The 23,910-nt window shown below is 37.1% G+C and overlaps 1 protein-coding gene across 4 annotated transcripts in view; it reads right to left on the bottom strand.

Annotated features, from left to right (window-relative positions):
• Positions 1–1,341: 1,341 nt before the first annotated feature.
• The window catches only part of SHOC2 (SHOC2 leucine rich repeat scaffold protein), a 70,336-nt gene continuing 47,767 nt past the window's right edge, over positions 1,342–23,910 (bottom strand). For all 4 annotated transcript variants that reach the window (XM_076338998.1, XM_076338997.1, XM_076339000.1 and 1 more), the window contains exons 4-9: positions 15,513–15,643; positions 11,722–11,910; positions 10,260–10,382; positions 8,017–8,154; positions 7,403–7,520; positions 1,342–5,471 (exon numbers count right to left, since the gene is read on the bottom strand). In XM_076338998.1, coding sequence (XP_076195113.1) covers positions 5,263–5,471; positions 7,403–7,520; positions 8,017–8,154; positions 10,260–10,382; positions 11,722–11,910; positions 15,513–15,643 — 908 coding nt within the window. In that variant the 3' untranslated portion in view covers positions 1,342–5,262. The remainder of the gene's footprint in view (positions 5,472–7,402; positions 7,521–8,016; positions 8,155–10,259; positions 10,383–11,721; positions 11,911–15,512; positions 15,644–23,910) is intronic.

Genomic DNA, 23,910 nt, shown 5'->3' with positions numbered 1-23,910 from the left:
GACCCTCTACTGATTTTAATCAGCAGAGATTTGACGTAAGGACAGAGGTACTGAGATGATTGCAGGAGTGACTGCTGCACACTATGAGAACCCATTCCAGTTTTTAAAGCAATCAGCCACAGCAAGTACACTGGTGCCCTCCTCATCACCATCATATCTGAACTGCTGAGGCCTTTCTATTCTGATTTCAAAGGATATTAGCATTTTTTTTGTTTGTAGGACATGATGTAAGCATGACCTTCTTGAAACAGTGTCTATCGTAATAAGCTTTACAGAGTTAAAAGACATCGGTTTAGAGCTATGTCATGTCAGCTGGCAATAGTGTCTTTTATTAAACCAGAAGTTTAAATGCAGGTGTCTGTCTTATAGGCACCAGAATTCTATACCTACTTTAATTTTGTTGTTGTTGAAATGCATTTTGCACTAAAATCCAAGATTTATTTTCCCTTTCAGAGGGAAAGGTTGGGGTTTTTTTCCACTATATGCCCTACTGTACTGTAACAAAATGAAAGTAAAAGATATTACCAACATTTGCTTTATAAAAGGTGTCCAATCTACATGACTGAGTAAAGCAGTTACTGTCATGCAACTTTTGACGTTTCCTGTAATTGCTATACATGAAAAACGAAAATCTGTATTTTACTTGAGGGAAAAAAAAAAATCTTTTAAAGAGTGATGAGTATATAATGAGAAAGCAGTTCTTGGTAATTTGGGGCACTGCAAAAGTATGATTTACATCCAAGTTAATGTTAGACTAGAAATATTAGAAAACTTCCAAAAGACTCAGTGGCAGCTTATTTACAAATATACTATTTATAATGAATGCATTGATACAGAATGACTCTTATAAAAAAGCAAGGCAATCTTTTATATAGACATAACAATCAACATTACAATAATTCAGATTAAAAGTACATTTTTGTAGACTGTTTACACTCTTGTTTAGTTTTTAACCACAAAATTAGCGTGGTCTGGTATTTTTCCCACAGCAAAAGTCCTGTGCAGTCCTGGTTAAGACCTAAACATCAGAATAAACATAATTTTCTGATCTTTGCTAACGTAAAAACAAAAACCATTTGTAGACACCATCGTTTGTTTGTAATTGTCCTTACTGTGCCTTGAAGTTTGTGTTGTGAAAATTACTGCCAACTGCACATTTCTAATTTCTAATTAGAAGCTATTCTGGCATGCTGATTTGATACAACCGAGATGTGATAGTGACTACATGAAAATTGTTAGTTGCATCCAGAGATGAAGACTTCCCCGACATGGGTTTGTATTGATTCAGAAATTTAATTCATTTTTGGTTGGGTTTTTTTTTTTGGGGGGGGGGGAGGGGGGGGAATAACCTCTCGAAGTTTTCTAATTGTTAAATAAAAGGTATTTAAAGGTATTTTTCAAACTCCCAGTATTGAAGATGATACTTGAATTCCAGGTGACACAATGGGTTTAAGCACTAACCAGCTAGACAGTCTGAGTACTAATTTACTAAATCACGTACATGAGCAAACACCACCTTCAAGAAGTCTGAACATGCACTCTCTCACACATTAGCAAAAGATGGACAAAACTGCAGAGAAAACCTTAAATCCAAGAGAGGCACTGAAGCAAATATTCTACAACCCAAACCTCTTTCTAAAAAGGGTGTACGAACTTCAAAGTTTCCAATAGCATCTGGCAAATGGAAAAGTGCCAATTACACAACTGTATGACGCAACTTTACATGCAGCATTTCCACTGCATTTATACTAGACAACTTTGGTGACGAACCTAAATATGGGACAGCCAGAGACAGAACTTTAATGGGTTTATACTAAAAGAAAGCATTTTTGCAAAGAATTACCAACTTTCTATTTAGTAAATTTAAATGCAATATGTGACCAACATGAGTCACAACGGCAATTATTCCTTCTTTTCATTATTTAACAAATCCCTAATCTGCTTTACACCTTACCAGACTTCCATAATACTATATAGTCTATAGTACAGTAATTTAGCTTGTTAAATCAAGGCATGATTCAGGATAGTGTCTTTATGGGGCATGTGTATATGTACATATTCTTATGTACATAGGCACGGACACATACAAAATTGTTATTTTGTCTATGGGCAAGCAATCAAGGTCATGATTTTCACCCAAAGTAAAAGATTGTCACACTTTTTGATAACCCTTCTAAATTATTTCCTCCAGTATGGCAAGGGGGATAAATATTTAATACAAGTATCTGGGAATCACCTGTTTCTCCATCTCATTTTCAAAGATGCCGTAAAGAATTAATTTCTCCACCTTGTCTATGCTTTCATACATATATAGATACACATATACATATATGTATGTATACATACACTTGTCAGGATGAAGTTCTTTCCATTCATACTTTCATTGATTAGGCCAAACAAAATTCTTAAACACGTAGAAGCTAGCACGTGTCCAACTGAATGTCATCAGGCATTAAATACAATTTAGAAACTGCACCAGTTAACAATCCAACATCCTGGGAAATGCAAGAGTCTCTTATGTCAGGATGTAAGACTCTTTTGAATGATCAAAGTAGCTGGATTTATATGGATCTGTGTATAGAGTTGGATATAAATCCATGTATGTACTTATATGGATTTATATGCAACTATTCCCAATCCATGCCACGCATTTAATACCTAAACTTTGGGACTAATTTTAAAGAACTTCTCAAATTCTTCTGAGTTGATTTCTCCTGTACCAGAACTTCTCTCACACTGCTTTTATTCAAATCTGTCGAGACACTGAACAAATAAGAGTTCACTTCAGAATGTATAAAATTAAACTCCTAAAACAGGGCTCAGGATTATCTGGCATTGCAACAACCATACTAGTACAAAGGTAGTTTGAAAAAATATCCTGGTTTTAATATAGTAATGAATTAAAACATAGCTTTATTTATTCCTATAAGTGTAATGAAAAGAACAGTTTGCTTTTAAGCGAGTGTAATGAGCTCTATTTTGGTAGCCAACTTCTCCACAAGAATTTACGTGAGAGGGTCAGCTCCAATCATACAGTCATTAACCATGTACCTTAACAAGGTGAATAATCGACATATTTACAAACTAAACAATTCAATCCTGTCAACTCTTACAAAAATGGGATTGAGGAGCAGACAGGGAATGAGACCAAGATGCCTGAAAACACAAGGGGTCGCCACTTTTGTTTCAAGGAACCATATTAATCAAATCAGTTTCCCCTAGTGACCTGAGGGCACAAATATGAATTTAGCAGTATATTCAGAAGTTAGATTACAGGCTTGATCCTAAGCATTTCAGCATCTTCATATTTTAACACCTTAATGCTGAGAAAAGATTAACTTCAGGCAGAACTGTAAGGAACTAGCCTTTTATAAACTAAAGTCTAAACTGAAAAGCTACAGTAGATGTAAAAAAAAAAAGGGGGGGGGGCGACAGAGTGTGTGAGAAAGAACAGAACATTACTTAGTAAAATCCAGTGACATCTACAATAGTTTTACAGCATGTTTAAGCCCTCTAAGGTTTTATATCTCCACCTGCCTTCCATTTAAACTTACTCCTTGTTAATGAAAAGACGTATGACAAAACAGAATGCCAATAGATCAAGGCAATACGTCTAAGTAAGCATGCCTGAAAGCCAGAAATAATATTTCCCAAACTTCTGCATGTGAAATAGATTTCCCATGGCATTTGTTAATTTGATTTTGTTCAAAAGGTACAGTCCTCTAAGTCACACTACCCCAGCAGCAATTCCAATGAGTATAAACTGGACAGTTCTTGCGTAACCGTGGAATGCAACCGCCTCAAGTTCCTACCCTACTGAAAAAGGACAACTGGCCCTACAAGTGCAGCAATATTGTAAATCTCCCTGAAGCATCTTCTGCCTTTTAAACAACCAAGAAAGTAATGATAAAACTGAATGTCCACTACTTACAGTGTTTCTCTTGAGCTACCAACATCTATGCACAAATGAAAAAGGTGCCTCTTTTTTAATAGATCGGTTTAATACTGAAACAGATAGGATGAAGTTAAAGAAGAATAATCAAGATACTGAACTGAATATTTTGAAGCAAGTGCCCCAGCTGTGGGGAAAAGTGCATTTAGTTCAGCAGCAAAACAGCACAGTGTGAAGATATTGTGCTTGGACACAGAAGTTCCATAATGGAAGGAGGTACAAGGCAAGTCAAGATATAAAACCATAGTACATTGTTAACCAACCTTAAAACTTACATATATTGCAGTGTTTAAAAGTAAGACACATTCATTTATTGTACAAGGACTATAAGGAACCCTTAAAATTGCCTGTTGTAGTTTATGACTCAACATTGTAGTAAAAATGTACATATATATTATTTCCTTGCCACTTAACTGTACTGTTAGACCTCATGGACTCATTACTTCACAAAATGAACACCGCTCTTCACTGAGTATACTCAACGTTTTTACCAATCTGAAAAGGTTTACTTGTGCTAGAAAAGACCAACCGCAAAAGGCTCAGTTCAGATATGTTATGCCCGCAACTGATAACTCAGGGAAGCAAGACTTAAAGGAATTCAAGCTTTTTTTTCTTTTCTTTTTCTTTTGTTTTGACTGCATCCTTTTCACCTGCCAGTTGTTCTGATGAGTATATGTTTTTAGTATACAAACCGGTTGATAAAAATTCATCAGCAGAGGCATATAAATTCTAGATATGATTGATTAAAACAGAGCAAATCAGAATAAAACAAAATCCAGTGATTTACTCTGACTGTAAACAATATAAAAACACCATTTGCTTCAAATCTCAAAATAAGTTAAAAGAAAATCCCAACCTCAGGACACATGACCCTTTCAGGTTTTGACACAAAAAAAAAAAGAGGGAGGAAAACAGAAAAGTTCATTATATAAAGGTTATACATTTCTCTTAACTGAAAGTAAATCCAAGCAAAACAATTTTTGTCCCTTAAATTTAAACTTTGAGTTCATTGGCAATTGCTTTAAATGAACTGGCATTTCCAGATTATTCAGACAACTTCCATCAAATTCAGCAAAGAAAACTTAGACAAGCATTTTTACAGAATAAAAAAAATCTAAATGGCTATGATTCCTCTATTAGCAGAAACACATAATGCAGTCTTAAATTTGCCTTTTTATATTATTTATATATTTATATATATATATAATATAATATAAACCACATATATTATATTATATATACATATACAGACAATTACAACATTAATGCAGTTTTTATTTTGTACAGTGTATTGGACAATCCGATTAGCATCAGACCATGGCACGATATGGTCCCTGCATTTTTAGGAACTGAATGATGAAGGAGGGTCCTCCTGCAACAATCTGAGGTGGAAGGTGGCTGAGCGGGCAGTTCTCAATACTCATTATTGACAGTTTGCTGCAAAGAGCCAGCTCAAAGGGAAGGCTGTGCAGATTGGGGTTGTCATTCAAATACAGTTCTTCCAGATTCTCCAGTGTACCTGGTTAAAATAAAATAATACAAAGTAGTATTTTTTTTTTTTTTTTAATTCATGCAGTTTATAACTTTTAGACAGAAGCACTAAGCCCACTTGAAGATTCTTTACTATGTAGAATCTAGAGTCAGTGACTCATCTAAACTATTTTCAAGCACCGGAACCTAAGCAAGAACCAATTTGCTTTAGTTTCCCTGTAAAAATATTCACTACTATGTCTCCTTTAGATAACAACTGAATTGAGAATACACAGAATAAGAGAGCTGAGAGGGACTTCACTGTAACTGTTCAGCCAAGTGCTTTGCAATTGCAGGCAACATCGAATAGCTATCTAGTTAGAAGGGCCTCGAAAATATTTATACCATACAGTATGTATTATCTTTATAAAAATATCTATGCCATACCTTTTATTTAATTAGAACCCACACATTAAAGACCTGAAGCTGTAACTGTGATGCGCCACAGGAAGAAAGCAGGAGAGATCTCTGCACAGCAGTGAATTTATTAAATGGAACAAACCCATGTGAAAAATTCCTCCTGAATTCAAATTTTACAACCCGCCTCTACTACAGATACTGCAGTATAGATTAACCAGAAGATGGAAAGTGGACTAATTTCTTCTTTCTTAAGACTTCTGTTCCTCCACAGCAATCAAATATCAAAATTAATCCATATCTTTGAAATACACTCCAAACATACAAGTTCTCCTCAAAACATTCCCCATTTTCCAATCTTATATACCATAAACATCTCCTGTAACCTAAAAGACTATTCCACCTTTCACAAGAGAAAGCAGTAGTCAGGGCTCGAGGCAGGGAAAACCAACAAAAAGGAAAGGCTAAGAAACAATGGGAAATAGCTGATAACTTTAGATGAAGCAGTCACATCTGAAAATAGCTATTCTCTAATCTGTTAAGACAACCAGCTTTAATAACCAAATTGTACTCCTACAATAGTATTTCAAGTTTACTTACATACTTTTAATTTCGCAGCTCGTTTCCACAGCATGCAAACTCTCTCCACTAACTCATAAACTAAATGACAAAGCTCCAGATTTAGATTGTTTTAGGCCCTTCTCACACTGAGGCGCATACAAGATGAGCAGAAGCTGTAATGACTCTTCACTAAAGATGCTGAGAGAGAGACTGTGTCCCAGCCTTCTCCATCTGCACATCACTGTTTCTGACCACATTTTGCTTTGTGTAGCTTCTCCCATCATTTTTTCCTCCATAATGAGCTCTAACTTTAAGATTTTAACTTAAGTGCTCAGAATCATGCTCTGGAGGTACTTATGACTGACTAAAAGAAATGGGGGCTCTCAGTTTCAGATGCTCTGAATCTCATTTACTCTGGATGTCTTCAGTACACAAAAAGAATCCTATTCCTTCCTTCCTTTCTGTAGATTTCCTCCTTTTCACTTCCTTTTCTTATCTCATCAAGGTGAGAAATAATACAGTGGTCTACAAACAGAAGTGTGCGCAGAGGGACCATCAGCAGAAACATTTGCTTCAGCTGTCTGCACCTTTCACAAGGTTTTGTCTACACCATGGAATTACAGTAGGACAAGTGCATTTCCTTTCTGACACAGACCTCTCTCCAAGAATAGGTTTATGAAGTTGAGTGACTGATAATACACAACTTGTGGGAGAATCTGGAGAGAAAAGGAGTCTCATTATGCAGGTTAGCGTGTGCTCGGCAGCTTTCTGCAGAAGAACTGAAAAAAGCTAGACCATTTGTTTCACTACAGTTCAGCAAGATAAAGATCATACCCTATAGTGCTGTTCCTGTGGCACATGCTTCACATCAGGTCGTGTATATCTAGAAGTTTCACATGAATTTTGTGGCCTCTACTTATGAGCACAGTAGATGCCTATCTTCTGTGTCTGTAACTGCTTTGGCTCAGGCACACTGCATTAAACCAGAAAAAGGGATCTTACCAATTTCCTCGGGAAGGTGTGTGAGAAGATTCTCTCCAAGCCCAAGGTGCGTCAGATTGGTAAGGTGACCGATACCTCTGGGAAGGGTGGTCAATTGATTATTAGTCAGAACCAATTTCTAAGGGAAAAAAACACATTTTTAAAAATTAACTTAATGACTTCTGCTTCAAATGACAGCAAATAACAAGATATATAGCTGATAAATTGATGGGTTCTACTCTCCAGCATTTGAACAAAAAAAATTTCTACCCTTCAACAACATTTCAGACCTCTATTAAGCACCACTAAACATAAAAATAAAATAGTGCATAGTAAAATATGTGCCTAGACATAAAAGCTTTCATGAACATGACTGAAATCAGAGGCCATTCCTGTGGCAGTATTGTACTCATGGTACAAGAGTTAAACTCTTCAAAATTTGTTTGTTCAATATTAACTGATGAATCTGGAGAAGAATTAGTGGGGACAGATTGTGGATGAAGTTGCGCAAGATTCTTAACTTTTGGTTCTATGTCCAGTCCCAAATAGTTTCCCTCATCAAGCTAGCTGTAATTAAATCAGCATGGTGTAAATAAAGGACATAAGATGTTTATCTCAGCCCATTATTGTTTCACCTGCAGATCCTTGAGGTAAGCTATTTCATTTGGCAAGGATTCCAGTTTGTTTTCCTCTAGATCTAGCTCTCGGAGTTTCCGTAGATTTCCAATTCCATGGGGAAGTTTCTTTAGTAGATTGTTTGACAAGATAAGAACCTCAAAAAAAAAAAAAACAAACACACAAAAACACCACAGAATTTCAGCAACGCAATTCGTAAATAATGATTAAGAGAGGATCTCTTTATATTTTCAAGTAATGAAGTCCAAGATTAGCCTACATTCAAATTATGGAACCAAACTGAAAAGATCAAAGAAAATCAAATCAGTGATTAACATCATTTTTTTAAAAGTCTTTAATGACACAAATACATAGATTTATGATAGAATTCTTTCAAATATTATTTTACATAATAATAAATGCAGAACAAAAACAAATAACACCTTCTTTCTTCAAATGACCACAGAAAATTTCTTCCTGGACTTCCCTATCATTTTGTTACCCTTCCTTATAGCTATCTCATAACCATGTTTTACATTGTTTGCTGTGCTTGCCAAGTCCTCCTTAAAAGCTTAATACTACTTCTTCTCTCTATGTCCCTTTGGTTAGGAGCAGCAGCAAGTAAACATACAGATGAGAGCACCTAAGCAGAACACTGGCTTTTCAAAATGGTCTCCCATCACACACCCGCCTCTAGTACAGTGTTATCCTCTTGTTTTTCTCCTCCTTTCTAAGTTGAATTATAAATATCGTAGGTTCAGGAAAAGTATCCTTATTTGCAACGTCATTTAACAGAGTTACTCATTATACCACAAGGAAGTTAACAGGGGTTACACTAGTATACCATTTTTCCTCCGGAGAAGTCTAACAGTCCTTAGAAGTAATCAAGCCTCATAACACCACAGTGAGCAGTAAGGTAATTAATTACCGATTAAACAATGCTATTGTCTAGTTATTTAACAAGGCACACTGAAACACAAGGATGTGAAAGAGCACCCAGTGTGGACCCTCATCATCTTAGCCACGCACAACTCCCTGCTAAGCCAGCCAAGGTTGCAAATGCCTGGCTTCTACCAGTCCCAGCTCTCACTAGCTCCATGTAACGTGGAAACACTGAAGGCAGGAACAGAATAGAAAACAAGGCTAAAAATCAAAGGGGAAATCAAAATGAGTAAAAGCCAACATCTTAGCATTAGCACACGCGGTATTTCGGTGGCCTTCCCTTACGCGCTACGATATATACAGAACGGTAAGAACAGTAATGTTTTAACCACGTATCAAGAAACAAAGGCAGGAACAGAAAATATTACCTACATGCAATGCAGCTGACTTAGCACTGCTGTGGGAACCTTCACTTTGTGTGAACACTGCCCAAATAGTTCTTTGTATTTGATTCTTTAATTACAGAGAAAAATAGCACTAACAGGTCTGCAGCCAGCAGAGCACCAGCAAATCCAGTTGTTAGAGGTTACTAACTTCCCAATCACATCAATCTCAGCCTTAACTTTAAGGGAACTGGGCCACTAAATAGCTATTACTCTGCCATATGATTTTTGCCCCAAACTACAGGATTTATTAATTATTCAGAGCAGCAGTCACACTGGAAATTTGCAATTTCAAATGTGCCATTTGCTATGGTACTTTAACAGATTTTTCCCAGCAACTCACAGAGGCTACAAAGTCCCCTCAACTGCCTGAACAAGCACCTCTATCTTCACGTCCCTCCAAGGCAATTAAGTTTGTCTCTCCTGATGGTACCTTGGGAAACAGGACTAGGGGACAAACAGGTTTAGTTCATGGTTTCAACCTATGAGTTCTTCTCCCTCAAAGGCTGAGAATTCCCACCCAGCTGCCTACAAGGTTCACAGTGCTACTACATTCAAGCCACCTCTGGCTGTAGACCATTTCATTACGTTTTTCTGATCCCTGCTGTTTCCATGATGGTCTCTCCAGGAATCGAACTGAGTTTGGTGCCATTTCATTTACAACAGTAACTTTCTGTTGAGAAAAAAATTCTTTCTACATAGTTAAAAATATATTTGTACTTAACTCTTTGTGCACAGACAATCATCTAGAGCCTAAAGAACAACATTCAAAAAGCTGTTGAAAACAACCATAAACAGATGCAACACATCCATTTAAATAGCATACATACACATATTTATTTGGCTTTATTTGACCCAAAAGTAATATCGCTTAAACCTGAAGTACAGACGGCCTATTTGCAGGGATTCACTTAGCTGTTCATTTATACTCTTCTCACCTCAAGAGAAACAAGCCCAGATACATCCTCAGGGATTTTTGTGAGCTGATTAGTCGCTAAGTTCAGTTCTACCATACTAGTCCAAGTCCCGAAATCCAAGGGGAGAGAGGTCAGCTGATTGTCCTGTGATTTAACATAGCAAACATTTAGGGTCTGCACTTGCAAGAAGTCAGCATGGCATCTGAGAGATTAAACAAACTGCTTACAAAATACTTCATAACAAAACAGTAGATAATTAAATCCGAAGAATAAAGTGTTGATAATTGGCCAAATATTTTTTTTAAATTCCTCAAAACATAATAAGCAGTTCCAACTTAGAGTAACAGAATTGACTCTGTGTTACTAATATGAACTGTAGTGGAAAAATCAGAAGCACATCAATTCTCAAGATTTCATGTGTCCCAGTAGTTAAAACATTTTTTTGTTCTTTCTTTGCTGAATACAATTGAGGAGGGGGGGAAGAACAGAAAATTCATCATAACTTAGAAAGGTGCTATCAGCAACACTGGAATCCTAAAAATGTATGTAGTTAGCTTAGGGGAAAACAAAAAAAAAAAAACACCAAAAAAACCAAAAAAAACCCACAGCCCCCCCCAAAAAAGAACAAGGAAAAAAAAAAAAAAAAACACAACACCAAACACACCACAAAGGAAATACACCTTAATGGCTCAGAGTAAAAACATCTGAAATTAATCTGAGTATCTTACTGCTCAAAATGTAGCTACAAAATTTGATCTAGACCAGAGACTAAAAAAAAAAAAAAAAAAAAAATCTAAAAAACCAGATCATACAAAGCCCTGGTAAACACGCAAAGCTACAAACAGGTACGTGATAAAAAATGGTCTTAATGCAAGTTGAGAATCCATTTGTGCCAAAAGATATTCTAAAACACTAGCTGAGCTTAGATACCACTCAAACTTTTTTTTAATAATTTAAGAACTTGAAACAAACCCATTCATAGAAAAATATCATCTCTTTTCCCTAGTCCTCTTCACTCTAAGTGTACATAGCACCGACTTAAAGGTTCTTTTTCTGTCCTCTACAACTACTGCCAAAAGTCTCCAAACGTAGGTTTTGAAAGAGTATATTAAAAAAAAATATTTTACATAATTTTGGTTTTAATCTAAACTGTAACAGTAGAGGGGGGGAAAGAAATAAGCTACTCTACATGCTTATGTCTCATTTGAATATTCAAGAACTTTGCAACCAACTTTCTTGTTTTCATTGTTCAAACTTGAGCAAATGTGACAAAAGCTTAACTAACAAAAATAAAGACAAATCAATAACATCTTGATAGTACATTTTTAAACTAATACAGAATTGTTTCTATATGTGACAGCAGCAGCGTCCACTTCAACGTGATAAATTCATTCCTTATATCATTAAGTTTGCCAGAATTCATGGAGCCGCAAACAGTGCTCCCCATTGATTTTACACACAGCAGCATGTCTCTGTGCCTCACCTTCATGTTCAGCTTACTTAATACTTTAGCTCTAGAGAAAATTCCAAAGGGGATTTTATTGATGCGGTTGTGCTCCATATTGAGAGAGTAGATTGTAGAGAACTGGGACGGGCCACCCACGGGATAGGACTGGAAGCAGTTCCTGGCCAGTGTTAAACTAGTCAGTTTGACAAGGCTGGATAAAAGACCCTGTAGAGAGAAGAAAACCACCCAGGAACTTAGGACAGATTTATTTGAATACATCTCTTTTCCCTCACAGATCTAATTAGAAATGTTTTCCCCCCTCAAGTCCATCCCCTAAATAAGTGTTGCAACACACAATCCAGTGTTAAATTTGATAAAACTTCCATCAGCAACAATCTCTGCTCACAGTCGTCCATCTTTACCTTATTTTCCCCTTTCTCCTTACGTACTGCCAGGTACAAAAAGCAAACATATCACATTTAAAAGCACAAGTTTAGGAGGTTTTGTAACTCTTTTTTCCTCCAAAGGGAATTTTTTTAATAACGCATTGCTATGCCTTGGGTAGCTCTGAAGAGCACATGGGCAGCGGCTGGCAGGTGCAGTCAGCAGCGTGTCCATCCCAAACAGCAGTCCTGGCTTCGGTCAACGCCACTCAACTGCAGCTCACTCAATTTTCATGCCTGCTCACAGCTGAGAGTGGGGCCCAAAGAAGTATCAACTGCATGCACCATTTTTCAAACTGGTGTTTGATACTTCCAGTACAAATCTTCGTTAATGTAATAACAATCCATAAGATGAACACATCTGGTAGAAGTTTCCTATTAGGCTGTAACAGTTTCAGATAACCAGCAAGACAGAGAAAAAGAATGGGAAGGCAAGGTTTTGGAAATCCCATTTTTTTTTCCTGTTCTCAAGATATTCCTAGATAGTTATTACTCCACTTCTCCCCCCCCCCCCCCCCCCCGCCTTAAGAAATAAAAAGGAAGAAGCCTGGAGTTAAAGTGTGTAGCCATGGTTGCCCACTGAATCCAGAGTCTCATTTCACTTCGCCATCTAATTATATTCTAAAAATCTCAGCAGCATGGATCTCAGAGTTTATCTGTTAGTTACATGCCAAGCACATTGCTGGAACTGTAGAGATGAATAATGAGATCTAAATTACTGCTGAAGTGTCACCTTTGCTTATTACTCTGCCAACTTGAATTCAGCCCTATTTGCTTAAGTATTACAGAAATTGGAGATTTATGCATGGCATTACATACCATAAATAATGCAACATCTGCAATCAGGAAAGAGCAGTAACAAGATAATGATTCCAACCATATTCCTAATGTCAGTATTTCTGGATTGCAATTTCAGTGCTATATTCACTGTAAAAGCTTTAAGAACATGGCTTTGTTGTTTCACCAGGAAAGCTTTGGCTACTTTTCTAAATAGTTTATTAACATTATTGTAAATAAAACAGGATTAAACAGGGACTTGTCTACATGTCGTGGCTAAAACTTTAAGCACTGAAATAAAATTCGGGGGGGATCTCAGCAAATACCAGTGAAGCAATTTTCCCCCTAAAAATAAAATAATGGATCTTCAATTCAGTATTAATTTAACCTAATCATTAACTAGTATAATCTTTGATTAGGAAATACTGCTTCTAGCTATACTTTAATTAACAGATATACTTTGTCCTAGGGTTAGGCAGTCCCTGAGCTCTGTTACAAACACACTTAATTGCTTCAAACGGATCTTGGCATTTCAAAAAGCCATTTTTGAAGTCTGCTTCCATACAAAAAATATTAAAAATATGTTAGCTAATACACTCTAATAGCCTACAGTAATTAAATACATTTGAAGGGAAGCAAGAGAGCTTTGGCAGTACAAAGAGAACAATGCTCTTATGAGAGCTGTGGCAGTGCTGTCTTCTTCCAGCCCATCCTTTTAAGATAAAATATTTATTAGGCGTTGTGTCAGCAGCTTCAGCTATGTTTTGAAAGTCAGAAGTTTCTTCTACAAATACAGTTCTTTGTATTATAGCACAGAATGTTTTACTTTAAACAGATTACAGTATAAACTATCCACTTCTGCAAGGTAGCAGCTTAAGTGTTAACATACTGTTGGCAAATATACATGAAGAAGGCAGCACAGTCAAAGAGTTTTGTATTATGACTGAATATATTTTAAAGCAAGTAATCATCCCTCACATTAGCTTTTTGTAATTATACCGTAGTTGCTTTTATAATATGCCTGGGTGGGGTGGGCTCACTTAGCTCTCGTCTTAAAAGCAGCCTGGTGGCTTTCAGTCAGTAGCATTTTCTTAAATTATAGTTTTACCTAAACATTTATTAAATTCTCGGTTTTCAGTCTATCATTGCGGAGTTTAGAAATTTATCTGAAGGAAACTAGTTACTTATTGCACTTTGTTACTACGAATACTTTGCCTAACTCCAAATGCATTTTGTTTTTTTCTTCTATGTATAGTTTCCTATATACCTTTTTAGATACATTTTGAATTATTTGATACTAATAATTTATACTTTTTTTTTTTTAAAAAACGCTTAGGAAAGCAGTTTGGACCATTATTAAAACAGAACAAAATAAAACTGTGTTGTGTCCTGAAGCCTTCATCTCCAAACAGTTCTAAAGCAATGGAAGAAATATCCAAAATAAGAATCAATCACATCAGATTTTTCTCCGTCACTGGAGCAATTCTTCTCAGGCACTAATGCTTCAAGTCAAACATTTTCTCTAAATGTTTACTAGCACCAAAAGTATGCAGTATGCAGCCAAGCATCTCACACTTTGCTATCCTGATAAATCAGTCTCAAGAAACTAAGAAAAGGATAATCAGGATGAAAGGTATAACCAACAGTTGAAATAGTTTCAAAGTCTGGAGACATCAAAGCTGTATTTAAAAAGTGGTCTGTAACCAACTACTGTAGTTATCCAGGATTGTGAAACTGGAGTCCACAGGGGCACCTTTCAGAAAACTCTAGGGATGAAGTATAGAAAAATGTACAGATGCACAGGGGACTAGAACTTTCTGCCTCTCCACCCCAGAACTAGCAAAGCACTCTGTTCAGGGAACATGTTACTTGAAGAGACTGACAAGGTGGCTCCAGAACTTCTAACTATGGACATTTTCCTTGTTCCCACACTAAGCCTGAAGCAAGAGAGACCAAGGTAAGACAATCAAGTGCAGCAACTCTGAAAAGTAAAGCAAGAAAACAGATTTCTCTTTCTCCCATGATCCTCAGAGAGCCACTGGAAACTGAAAAATTATGCAAATTTTTATTTTTCATAACTGACAGAAGGTGTGTCAATGAGTTGCCAGACGATATCTCATCGGTGTCAGCAGCATACTTTTCCACACTAGAACGAGAATGCTGAGGCCAAGTAGCTGCAACAAGCTTTACCCACTCTCTTAAAGGTCGTTCTTGCCTCAATTAGATGGGAAAGATACCCCATTTTTCATTTTTCTACTTCTTCCCTACCTCCATGAAACAGAAACACTGAGAAGCTTTTATCTAGCTTGAATGGTAGGAACCTGGACTCCTCATTTAAGGTTTTCTAAAGAGACAGGACAACAAACACAACCACATGTATTGCTCCCACTTTTGACTGAAGTCGTATGACATCAGTTCTTCTATACTAGTTAGACACACCTAATATGTACAGAATTGCAATATTTCACACACATGTAGATTAAAACAAAGGTTATTCCTCAGAGTTGTGATGCAAGATGAAGTAATTTCACATGTTCCAATCCCTCTACAAAACACTGATGCCTTACAACAACATTCCCTCCCAAATCCACTCCCTCTAATTCTCACCTCTGGTAAAGTAGAAATGTTGTTGTTCTCCAGGTTCAGTTCATCAAGTTCACTGCATTTTGCTAAAGACTTCGGAATTGCTGACAGCCTATTGTACCTCAGGCCAAGACGACTTAGACTGGACAGATTTCCTACAGGTAGGAAACAGTTATTAATGTATCGTTAGATTAACACAAAGGCACAGAACAAGGTTTGACTTCTGATTCTTTTGTTGTCTCACACTCTACACTTCAAACTTCATATGGGAAATGGAGCTATCATCCCAAAACAGGAGATTCACAAATTACAGTGCTTTCCAATGCTGAAGTCGACCATGCAGTAGAAGTACATTGTGCATATTACTTACTCTTCTTAAGTTGTGCATGATAACGGTAAGCAAGCAAGACATATATCCTATTGTAGAAGTCCTTCTATCCTGATCTTTCTACCAACAAACAACTCTATCATTTCCCAGATGTCTCCAAAATAACGTTTTTAAATTAGAGATAGCACCATTCAATGCCATGACTAATATTACCAGAACTTGGGCATACATCACACAGCTCAGGTCCTAGCAAAACAATTTCCTCTACAGGGGAAAAAAAACCAAAACAAACCTTTACCACCCACCAAAAGCAACAAAGTTTTTAAAAAGTGATAGGAAAAAAAAACCAAACAACTTCCAAGTTTTCTGAATGATACTGAAGGAAAAGTCTGGAGGAAGTCTGCAAAAATCTGGACAATAGTGCATGTGAAAATATTTCTTAATACTGCTGGGCCAACAGTCCCAGTTGATATGTATTTCTGTCAGGAAAAAAATTCTTGAGAAACTTGCAACTTGAAAATTTCCCATCTGAAGCTCCCTTTAGCTCCAACCTATACCATCTAACAAGCACTCAAGACCAAAATCAACTGCTTAAGGATGTCTTTGAACTACACTGTGCTGGGGCATTTAGACTCTCCTGCAGGTAGCGAGACCTTGAACTTCACTGAAAAGTCAACTGGCAAATAGTACAAAGAAAAGTGCTTAGTCTCCTGGCTCATCCCTACGATCAGAAAATGTGTCTGTGCACGTGTGTACATCACACCAGTGGAGCTTGTGAAGAGAGTCACACAATCAATCAGTTCCTTCCCAAACATTCGCTATTTTACACTCATTCTTACAACCACTCATGGCACAACACATTTGTTCTGCAAGACACATTAGAAAAGAAACGTAAGATTTAACAAACAGCAGCAAGAATAAGCAGAAATAATTTAAAAAGATGAAGGAAGCTTAATATGTACAGTCTAACTACTCATTAAATGAAGGATATATTAATGTCTATGCTTATGTACTTATACAAAGGTTACTGGAACACAGCAAAGGAAGAAGCAAATGTAGTGTACAAAATATGCTTGGAAGCAAAGGATGAAACAATAAAAAGAGATGCAGAATGAAAATACAAATGCTACAACGGGATCTGCTAGACAGAGGAAAAAGTCTCAACAAAGGAAGTGGCAAAATACCTCTTTCTTGGACTTCGTCAAAATATACTGTAAGAATAAGCCTACATCACTGAGTAGCTGGGAATGCAGCTAATAAAAACTGGAATTCGGAATGTTGTATGATTCACTGTAGTTACTAAAATGGAGATTCACGAGAGCAATGAAAGTAAAAACAAAAAACCAAACAAAAAAACAAAAAACCGAACAAAAAAACCCACCTACAAAAACACCAAACAAAAATCCTTATGTAGAACATAAATTATACGGGTCTTACAAATCAAGAAAGAAAAGAGGATGAATTTTCAGTGCATATCTGATATTTAGCTAACAAACAGCAGTAAATTTCACTTAGTATTGTCAGTAACGAAACAAAAGTTAAAACAACAGGTAGCCCCCCCAGAGCTGCTTAATTAGTAGTATCTCCCATTGGGATTTTTATTTATACTTAAGTGCCTTCTTTCTGAGGTTTTTGGTGGTGGGTTTTTTTTTTGGGGGGGGGGGTTAACAATTAGCTTTTGCAGAAACAGCAAAGAAAGTCTTCCCTTAACCAAAAGAGGCATTTAAAATCCAGGGCTATCAATATTGCTCTCCAGTGCACAAATCTTCATCTTTTGAGGTTAAATCCTATAGTGTGTGTATGCACTAAAGAAAATAATTAAGATCTATTTTAGGCCTACAATCCACTAGTAAAAAGATGCACATTTGTACGTAACATAGCTACTTCATGCCATATTCGGTGAGATCTGGCATTGCTGGCTGTATAGGAAACTGGCCTCACTTCGCACGATAGACATCCTATTGCAAGGAACCAAGATCATTAGGATTTGCCATTCTAGGGATAAACAAAGCACATCCTGACTGCGTTTCTCTGAATTGTTATTTAATGCTTTACTAACAAAACAAATGACAAACTTTACACAAAATAAGATATCAATGTATTGTTCTTTTTCACTACTTAAACCTTGAGCTAGATGCTGATCTGGATTTTTCAGGCAAAGAGGACGAACGGGGAACGGCTCTAGCAGACAGCATGATGCCAACTGTTGCTTAGCCATAAAACGTCACTATGCCAATTCCCAGATTGTGAGCACAGGTTGTATGTATATGGTGCTCTTCCTACCAGCAACATGGCATTTCAGAAAAGTGAAACAAGGCAGCCATTAGAGAGAGTCAAACTGTACCATAATTTTCCAGGAGAGAATGACACACATTGGCTATCCTCATGGCATTATCAGAAAGGAGGCATAAATAGCAGCTCCCAGTAATTTTTCCTTATCATAAGTAGCATTTCTCAATAGAACTTTATCACTGTTTCTCTACTAGTTATCCTTCTCCTCCATGGGAAAGCCATGCGAAGACATAACAGAAGACACATCCTGCATGTACCACATTCCCTGTGAGTGTCTTACACACCACAGCACTAAATACAGTTATTCCTGAGAACTGCAACAAAAGCAGCAATATTTCAGCTAGAGCTTCACCAGTAGCAGCTCTCCCACTGCTCCTGGAAAGGCTGTCCTGCACCCAGCTGATGCAGGCAGTATGGACCGCCTGCTCATTTCAAGCCAGAATTTATTTATAGCCAATTTATTGCTATTTAGTCTTGCATCAACAAGACTGATATCTTTTCATACTCATGAGAGTTCATACTCACGCCTCATTGTGAATGTATCGCAGTGAGAAACACTTATCAGCTTTTATCTTCACATGCTGGAGAAGCCAGATCTTAGTCTCCTCTTCATAAAATAGGATGATCCTTATAGCTCTTCCCTCTGCTCAGTGTGTTAAAACTTAGCGGGTTTGTTTGTTTATCTTTAAAGGAATGCCCAGAGTTTTAAAAACCAGGAGGGTCAGATTTAGTGTCCAGTACAATTATGTTGATATTTGCCTCCATGGCCCATGGTCCAACCGCTGGGCAGCTGGCTAACATGCTCAGGCCACCTTGCCGGCTCTCCGACCACCAAGTGACAACCTCCAGTTTATAACAGAAATTGTTACAAGTTGCTAAACAGTAGACCTTGCACATTGCACAAACAAAAATGACCCCACTTACAGCTCCGCGAGCTCAGGATTACCCAGCCAATACTCATATTCTGAGCTGCTTTACAGTGCCTGCACTCGTCTCCACCTTCTCTAGTTCAGCTACTGGTTTCTGAGATGGTACCATATTAGGTATGCCGCTGACGTGGTTAAGTCTAAAAAATAGGCGAGGAAGGTAACAACTATACAATCAACTCAGTCAGACAGTCATCAGGATCATTTGCGGTTGTACTTTTGTCACTGAAACCACACCTCAGCGGTACCTCTAAAACAGCCCCTCGCAGGTAGAGTGACTCAGAAAATGCAGCATGTTCATGAACATGACAGTTTGATAACCACAACTGAAAAGCAGCTACTAGCAGGAAAAGCAACAAGCAAAACCCCTTCCAACTTGTTTTCTTAGGGAGCCCATTACAAAAAAACCTTGTAAACTCAACTGCCCCATCCATTGGTACTTCTAAAAATACAATACTGAAGCCTGACTAAGTGCTAAACTTATGCCAGGCCTAAGAAAGTCACTGCAAAATTGTTTTAGTTGAACTTCTGGTGTGAATAGTCACTCTTGGGAATCAGACTTCACACAGCCACCTTGTTTCAGGTCCATTTTCTCACCAGCAAAGCATACTAATGCCCATCAGTGGGCTCCACTTTGACCAGCTCTCAGGTTTGAAGCAATGTAAGTGCAGAATTCATAATCACTTCACTGGAGTGACTGCATGTCTCTCTCAGCATTAGCTGTTTAATTTACACAGAAAAGAATTAAAAATTACTTGGAAGCATGCAAATCCAGAAACATTAAATGAAACTGTTACTATAAAAGGGACTCTAAATAGATGTTTTAAATTAAATTCTTTATTAAAGGTACCTCAAAAATATTAGCCAAAGAGAAAACAGGTGTTTGCCAATCCCAAAATGAAGGGAAGACTGGAAATACAGCAGAAAACCATGCAAAAACACACTTTTTAGAAAGACCACCTGAAGTGGTTCTCCAAGTAGGAGCAATACATCTCTTTCTTGGCTATTTCAAAATCAAGAGAAACAGGATCTGGTATGTTGAATAATATAAAGAAATCCAAATTCCTAATTCAAAGTCCTACCAGTGCTTTCTAAAGAGAGCGACAAATGCTCTCTTCTTCTGAGAGTTACCACACCTCTTTCTTTCCCTCCCTTAGTTAAAATAATCCTTCAAATTCCCTATCCTTAGATGAAGGGTCATTACTTAGTGCGAAATATTACTGCATCATTACTAAAAGATGGAATAATTTGTCCATTTTACATAACTTAGTTCATCAAGCTAGTCTGCTACCAGGATCAGTTGCTTTCTCCTAAATAAATCAGAAGCATCAGATCAATTTAAAATCTGTTCACTAGAGAAAACTCTTCTGCAGATAATGTTAAAAACACAAATTGGACTTATAAGAGCTGTGCACATCAAAAACCTATGAGATTGTAATCAAAAGTATACATGAACCTCAGCACGCAATAGATAATTGCAAGAACTTGCTACAAACAACATGGCACTATTAAGTATTTCTGATGGTCTAACTTCTATAAATATTCTTAAATTTTGATTTGACTAAACTGCACACAAGTAGCCACCTATTAAAGAACACATTTTACATTACCACACGTTTCATAGAGCGCAGTTCACTTGATTCACTAAGAGATCTTCTTCTAAGAAAGATAAAATTGCTGGTTTGCATACGAAAGGTACCAGATGTCATTTTTAACAAATGGAAAGCAAGAGGTACATCCAAAAGTAATAAAAAAGTTTTTAAAAAAATCTAACTTGATGTCACTTTTAAAAATACATACATGAATTAAGCTTAACACACCTCATCACATTAATCTTGTAGTGAGAATAACAAAGATTACAATACAGAAGAAAAAGCCAAAAGAGGTTCAATGAGTATGTTACAAAGCAGGTAGGACCTAAGGGCCTTAAAAGAGTTGAAAACTGTATAGGAGAGACTAGACAAGCTAGAGATGGCCAGCTATGGATAGAGATTAAACACTGCGTTCAGATATTTCAACAGTGCTCCTAGCCTAAAATAGCCATAAGTCAGAAGATGCCTGTCCCACACTTTGTACTTACTATATATTAGTTTTTCCAGATGTCGGCCATACTCCATGACAACTGTTGAACAGTTTCACAGATTTTTAGGTGAAAGGAGCTGTTGACTTGTTTAATCTAATCTCTTGTCAGAAAGCAAACCATTTCCCCTGATAGCTGTAGAGCAAAACAAAAGGCTTCAGATAAACCATTTTAACCTTCAAGTGCATTCCACATGCAAAGATGATGCCTGCCAACGTCCAACACTGCGACAGCACAAAGTGACTGGTCCGGCAAGACATCCTGAAGGTGATCTCAGTGAGCATGTTGCAGAGGAAAGCCGAACAAAATCCCATAGTTATTACTCATCTGATCTGGGAGCAGCTCCTTCCTAAACCAAAGCCTATAGATTTGTATGAATGTAAATTCGTGTCACCAATCAATCATCCGAGAGAGGTCAAATCCTTTCTATAACCTGCAGGGCTGGAACATCCCTAATGTTTAATATGCTCTACCTAAAGGCTGATGTTTTAGGAAATTGGGAATGGGGACAGAAAGGTGATGGAGGTGGGAGAGCAACCACTCAGCAAAACTGCAGAAGAGAAGAGAATCCCTCCTGATCATTGCTACCAACTACCAAAGCCAAAGCATGAAATGTAATTATGCTCTTCCAAATACAAAGGTATAGTTGAACACAACACAAAGCTTGACTTATGAACTCCGGATTTTACTGGTTTAACAGTGAAGTGATTTTTAGTGTATTTTAATTTTTCTTTCCAGCCACCAATACCTCCTCATATATCAGGCCAGTGTAGGAGGCAGATTCAGACTCACAAATTAGAAGGTCAGCAGGGTCCATCATTTTTGTCCTGCTCAAACCAAAGTGCATTATCCTCCTTACACAAAGCCTAGGAATTCTCCTAAAAGATGTTATCCATTAGAAAGCTATTTAACATAAATTTATAATTAATCTCTACCACCCTTACCGCTTTAAATGCCATTTGAAGAGAGCAAAGAGATTCCTCTCTATTTTCAGTCTAACAGTATCAACCAAAGACAGGCTTTCCCTCATTATTTCAAAATTAAGGCCAAAGCATGACCATGTCAGCAGTCATTTATTTTTCAACTCTGATTTAAGACTATAATCATTGCCGACTGCATATGTGTGAAAGATGCATGCAAGATTCTGGCAAAACTTGAGTGACAGAGGCTCAGGTATCTGACATGCACCACACACAACACCTGCATAAGGCTAGGGAGCACAAACTCTTAGTGACATGTTTCTGAAACTGTCTAAGCTATGAAAATTCAACTTCATTTAACATGAGTTCATCAAAATGCATGTAACTAATAGACCTGCTTGTCTCAATTCTGATGTGTTCCTTTGAATCACTCTTCCCTTGTGCCTGTTTCTTACATAAAGACAATAAGATTACGGGCTTTTTCTTTCTGCAGTATACAAAACATTCTGCAAATGCTGAGCTGCAGTTATTATATATCTGTACATATTGGTCTCTGCATCTAATTACTGTGTGATGGTATGTACATTCACTAAAATAAATTGTCCCCATCCTAGTCTTACCAGGAAGAATATCCAACTAAAACACAAAATAAAAAATATTTTCATAAATACACATCAAATCAATAAACTCAGAATTAATAAGACAATAGAAGCTAGCCTAACTTTTACAGAAAAACAGTACATATGTGTTTAACTATATTGGGCTTGCATTGGAGATTTATTTATTAAAACAAAAAAGGGAAGTTATAATTAGCTGAAAATGATACAAAAACACAAAAACACTTCACATTGCGACAGAGTCAAAAGCGACAGTTGGGACCTATTTTGGGCTATCAATGAAAGTGTTGCATTTTACTCAATTCATACTTCATACAATAACACAAAGCAACCAAAATTTATTTCATTTAATTGTTCAATGGTAGTCTTATTTTCCTTTTCAATTTACTATTTAAAACCTTTATATAAATCTTTGATTTCACGGAAATGTAAAATCACATTGTAAGGACAGTTTATACCTAACTGGCAATGCAGAAAAGAATATTAACCTTTCCTAAGTGATAGATGTGTTTAATTTTTTAAGTCTGCCCCACTATATAAACTTATAAAATGTATAACACATGAATATACATTTATAATTTTAGCTAATTAAGGAATGTGAGAATTATTGCACTCAGGCCAGAGATCCACCTAGTATTTTCTCTCTGGAAAAAAATGCGCAACAGCAGATACCAAGAAAAGAACCCAAGAAAAAGGAAAGCACACCCTGAAACTTCCCCAAGAGCTGGAGGAAGATTCAACAGCATGTGGTTCAGTGACTTGAATTTAGCAGCAACTGATACATTTGTCTTCTGCATAATCATCACATTGCCCTGTGAGCTTTTAGCATCTACAGCAACCTGTGCTAACACCAACACCCAAGTGTTCCCTACCCATCGCATGCAGTACAGTCTGCTTTTAACTGGTTTGAGGTTGACACCTCACAGCTTTGCTTCATCCCTCCCATTCTGCCGTTGAAGGAGGCAGTGAGCAGTCACCTCCCACTTACCCTCTCCTGCCACTCACTATTTTCTAGCCAATTTCACTGCTTTACATTTACTAAATCTAGAATTGAAGCCAAACAAGAACCAGAAGCTTCATTCCCTTTATGAGACCACCATGAGAACTAGCAAAGTCTTATAATAACCCAAAAATGAGAATAAAAGAGTGGGAGCCACTGCTTTCCACCAGATAAAGAAAAGGCCAAGCTTATTGTGATTGCCCAATACTAGCAGAATCTAATATAAAATGTTTCATTAACAGCACGGTCCAAGAACAAA

This window comes from Aptenodytes patagonicus, chromosome 5 (genome assembly GCF_965638725.1).
Source record: "Aptenodytes patagonicus chromosome 5, bAptPat1.pri.cur, whole genome shotgun sequence".
Taxonomy (NCBI): Eukaryota; Metazoa; Chordata; class Aves; order Sphenisciformes; family Spheniscidae; genus Aptenodytes; species Aptenodytes patagonicus.
This window is presented reverse-complemented; position numbering and strand designations above follow the sequence as displayed.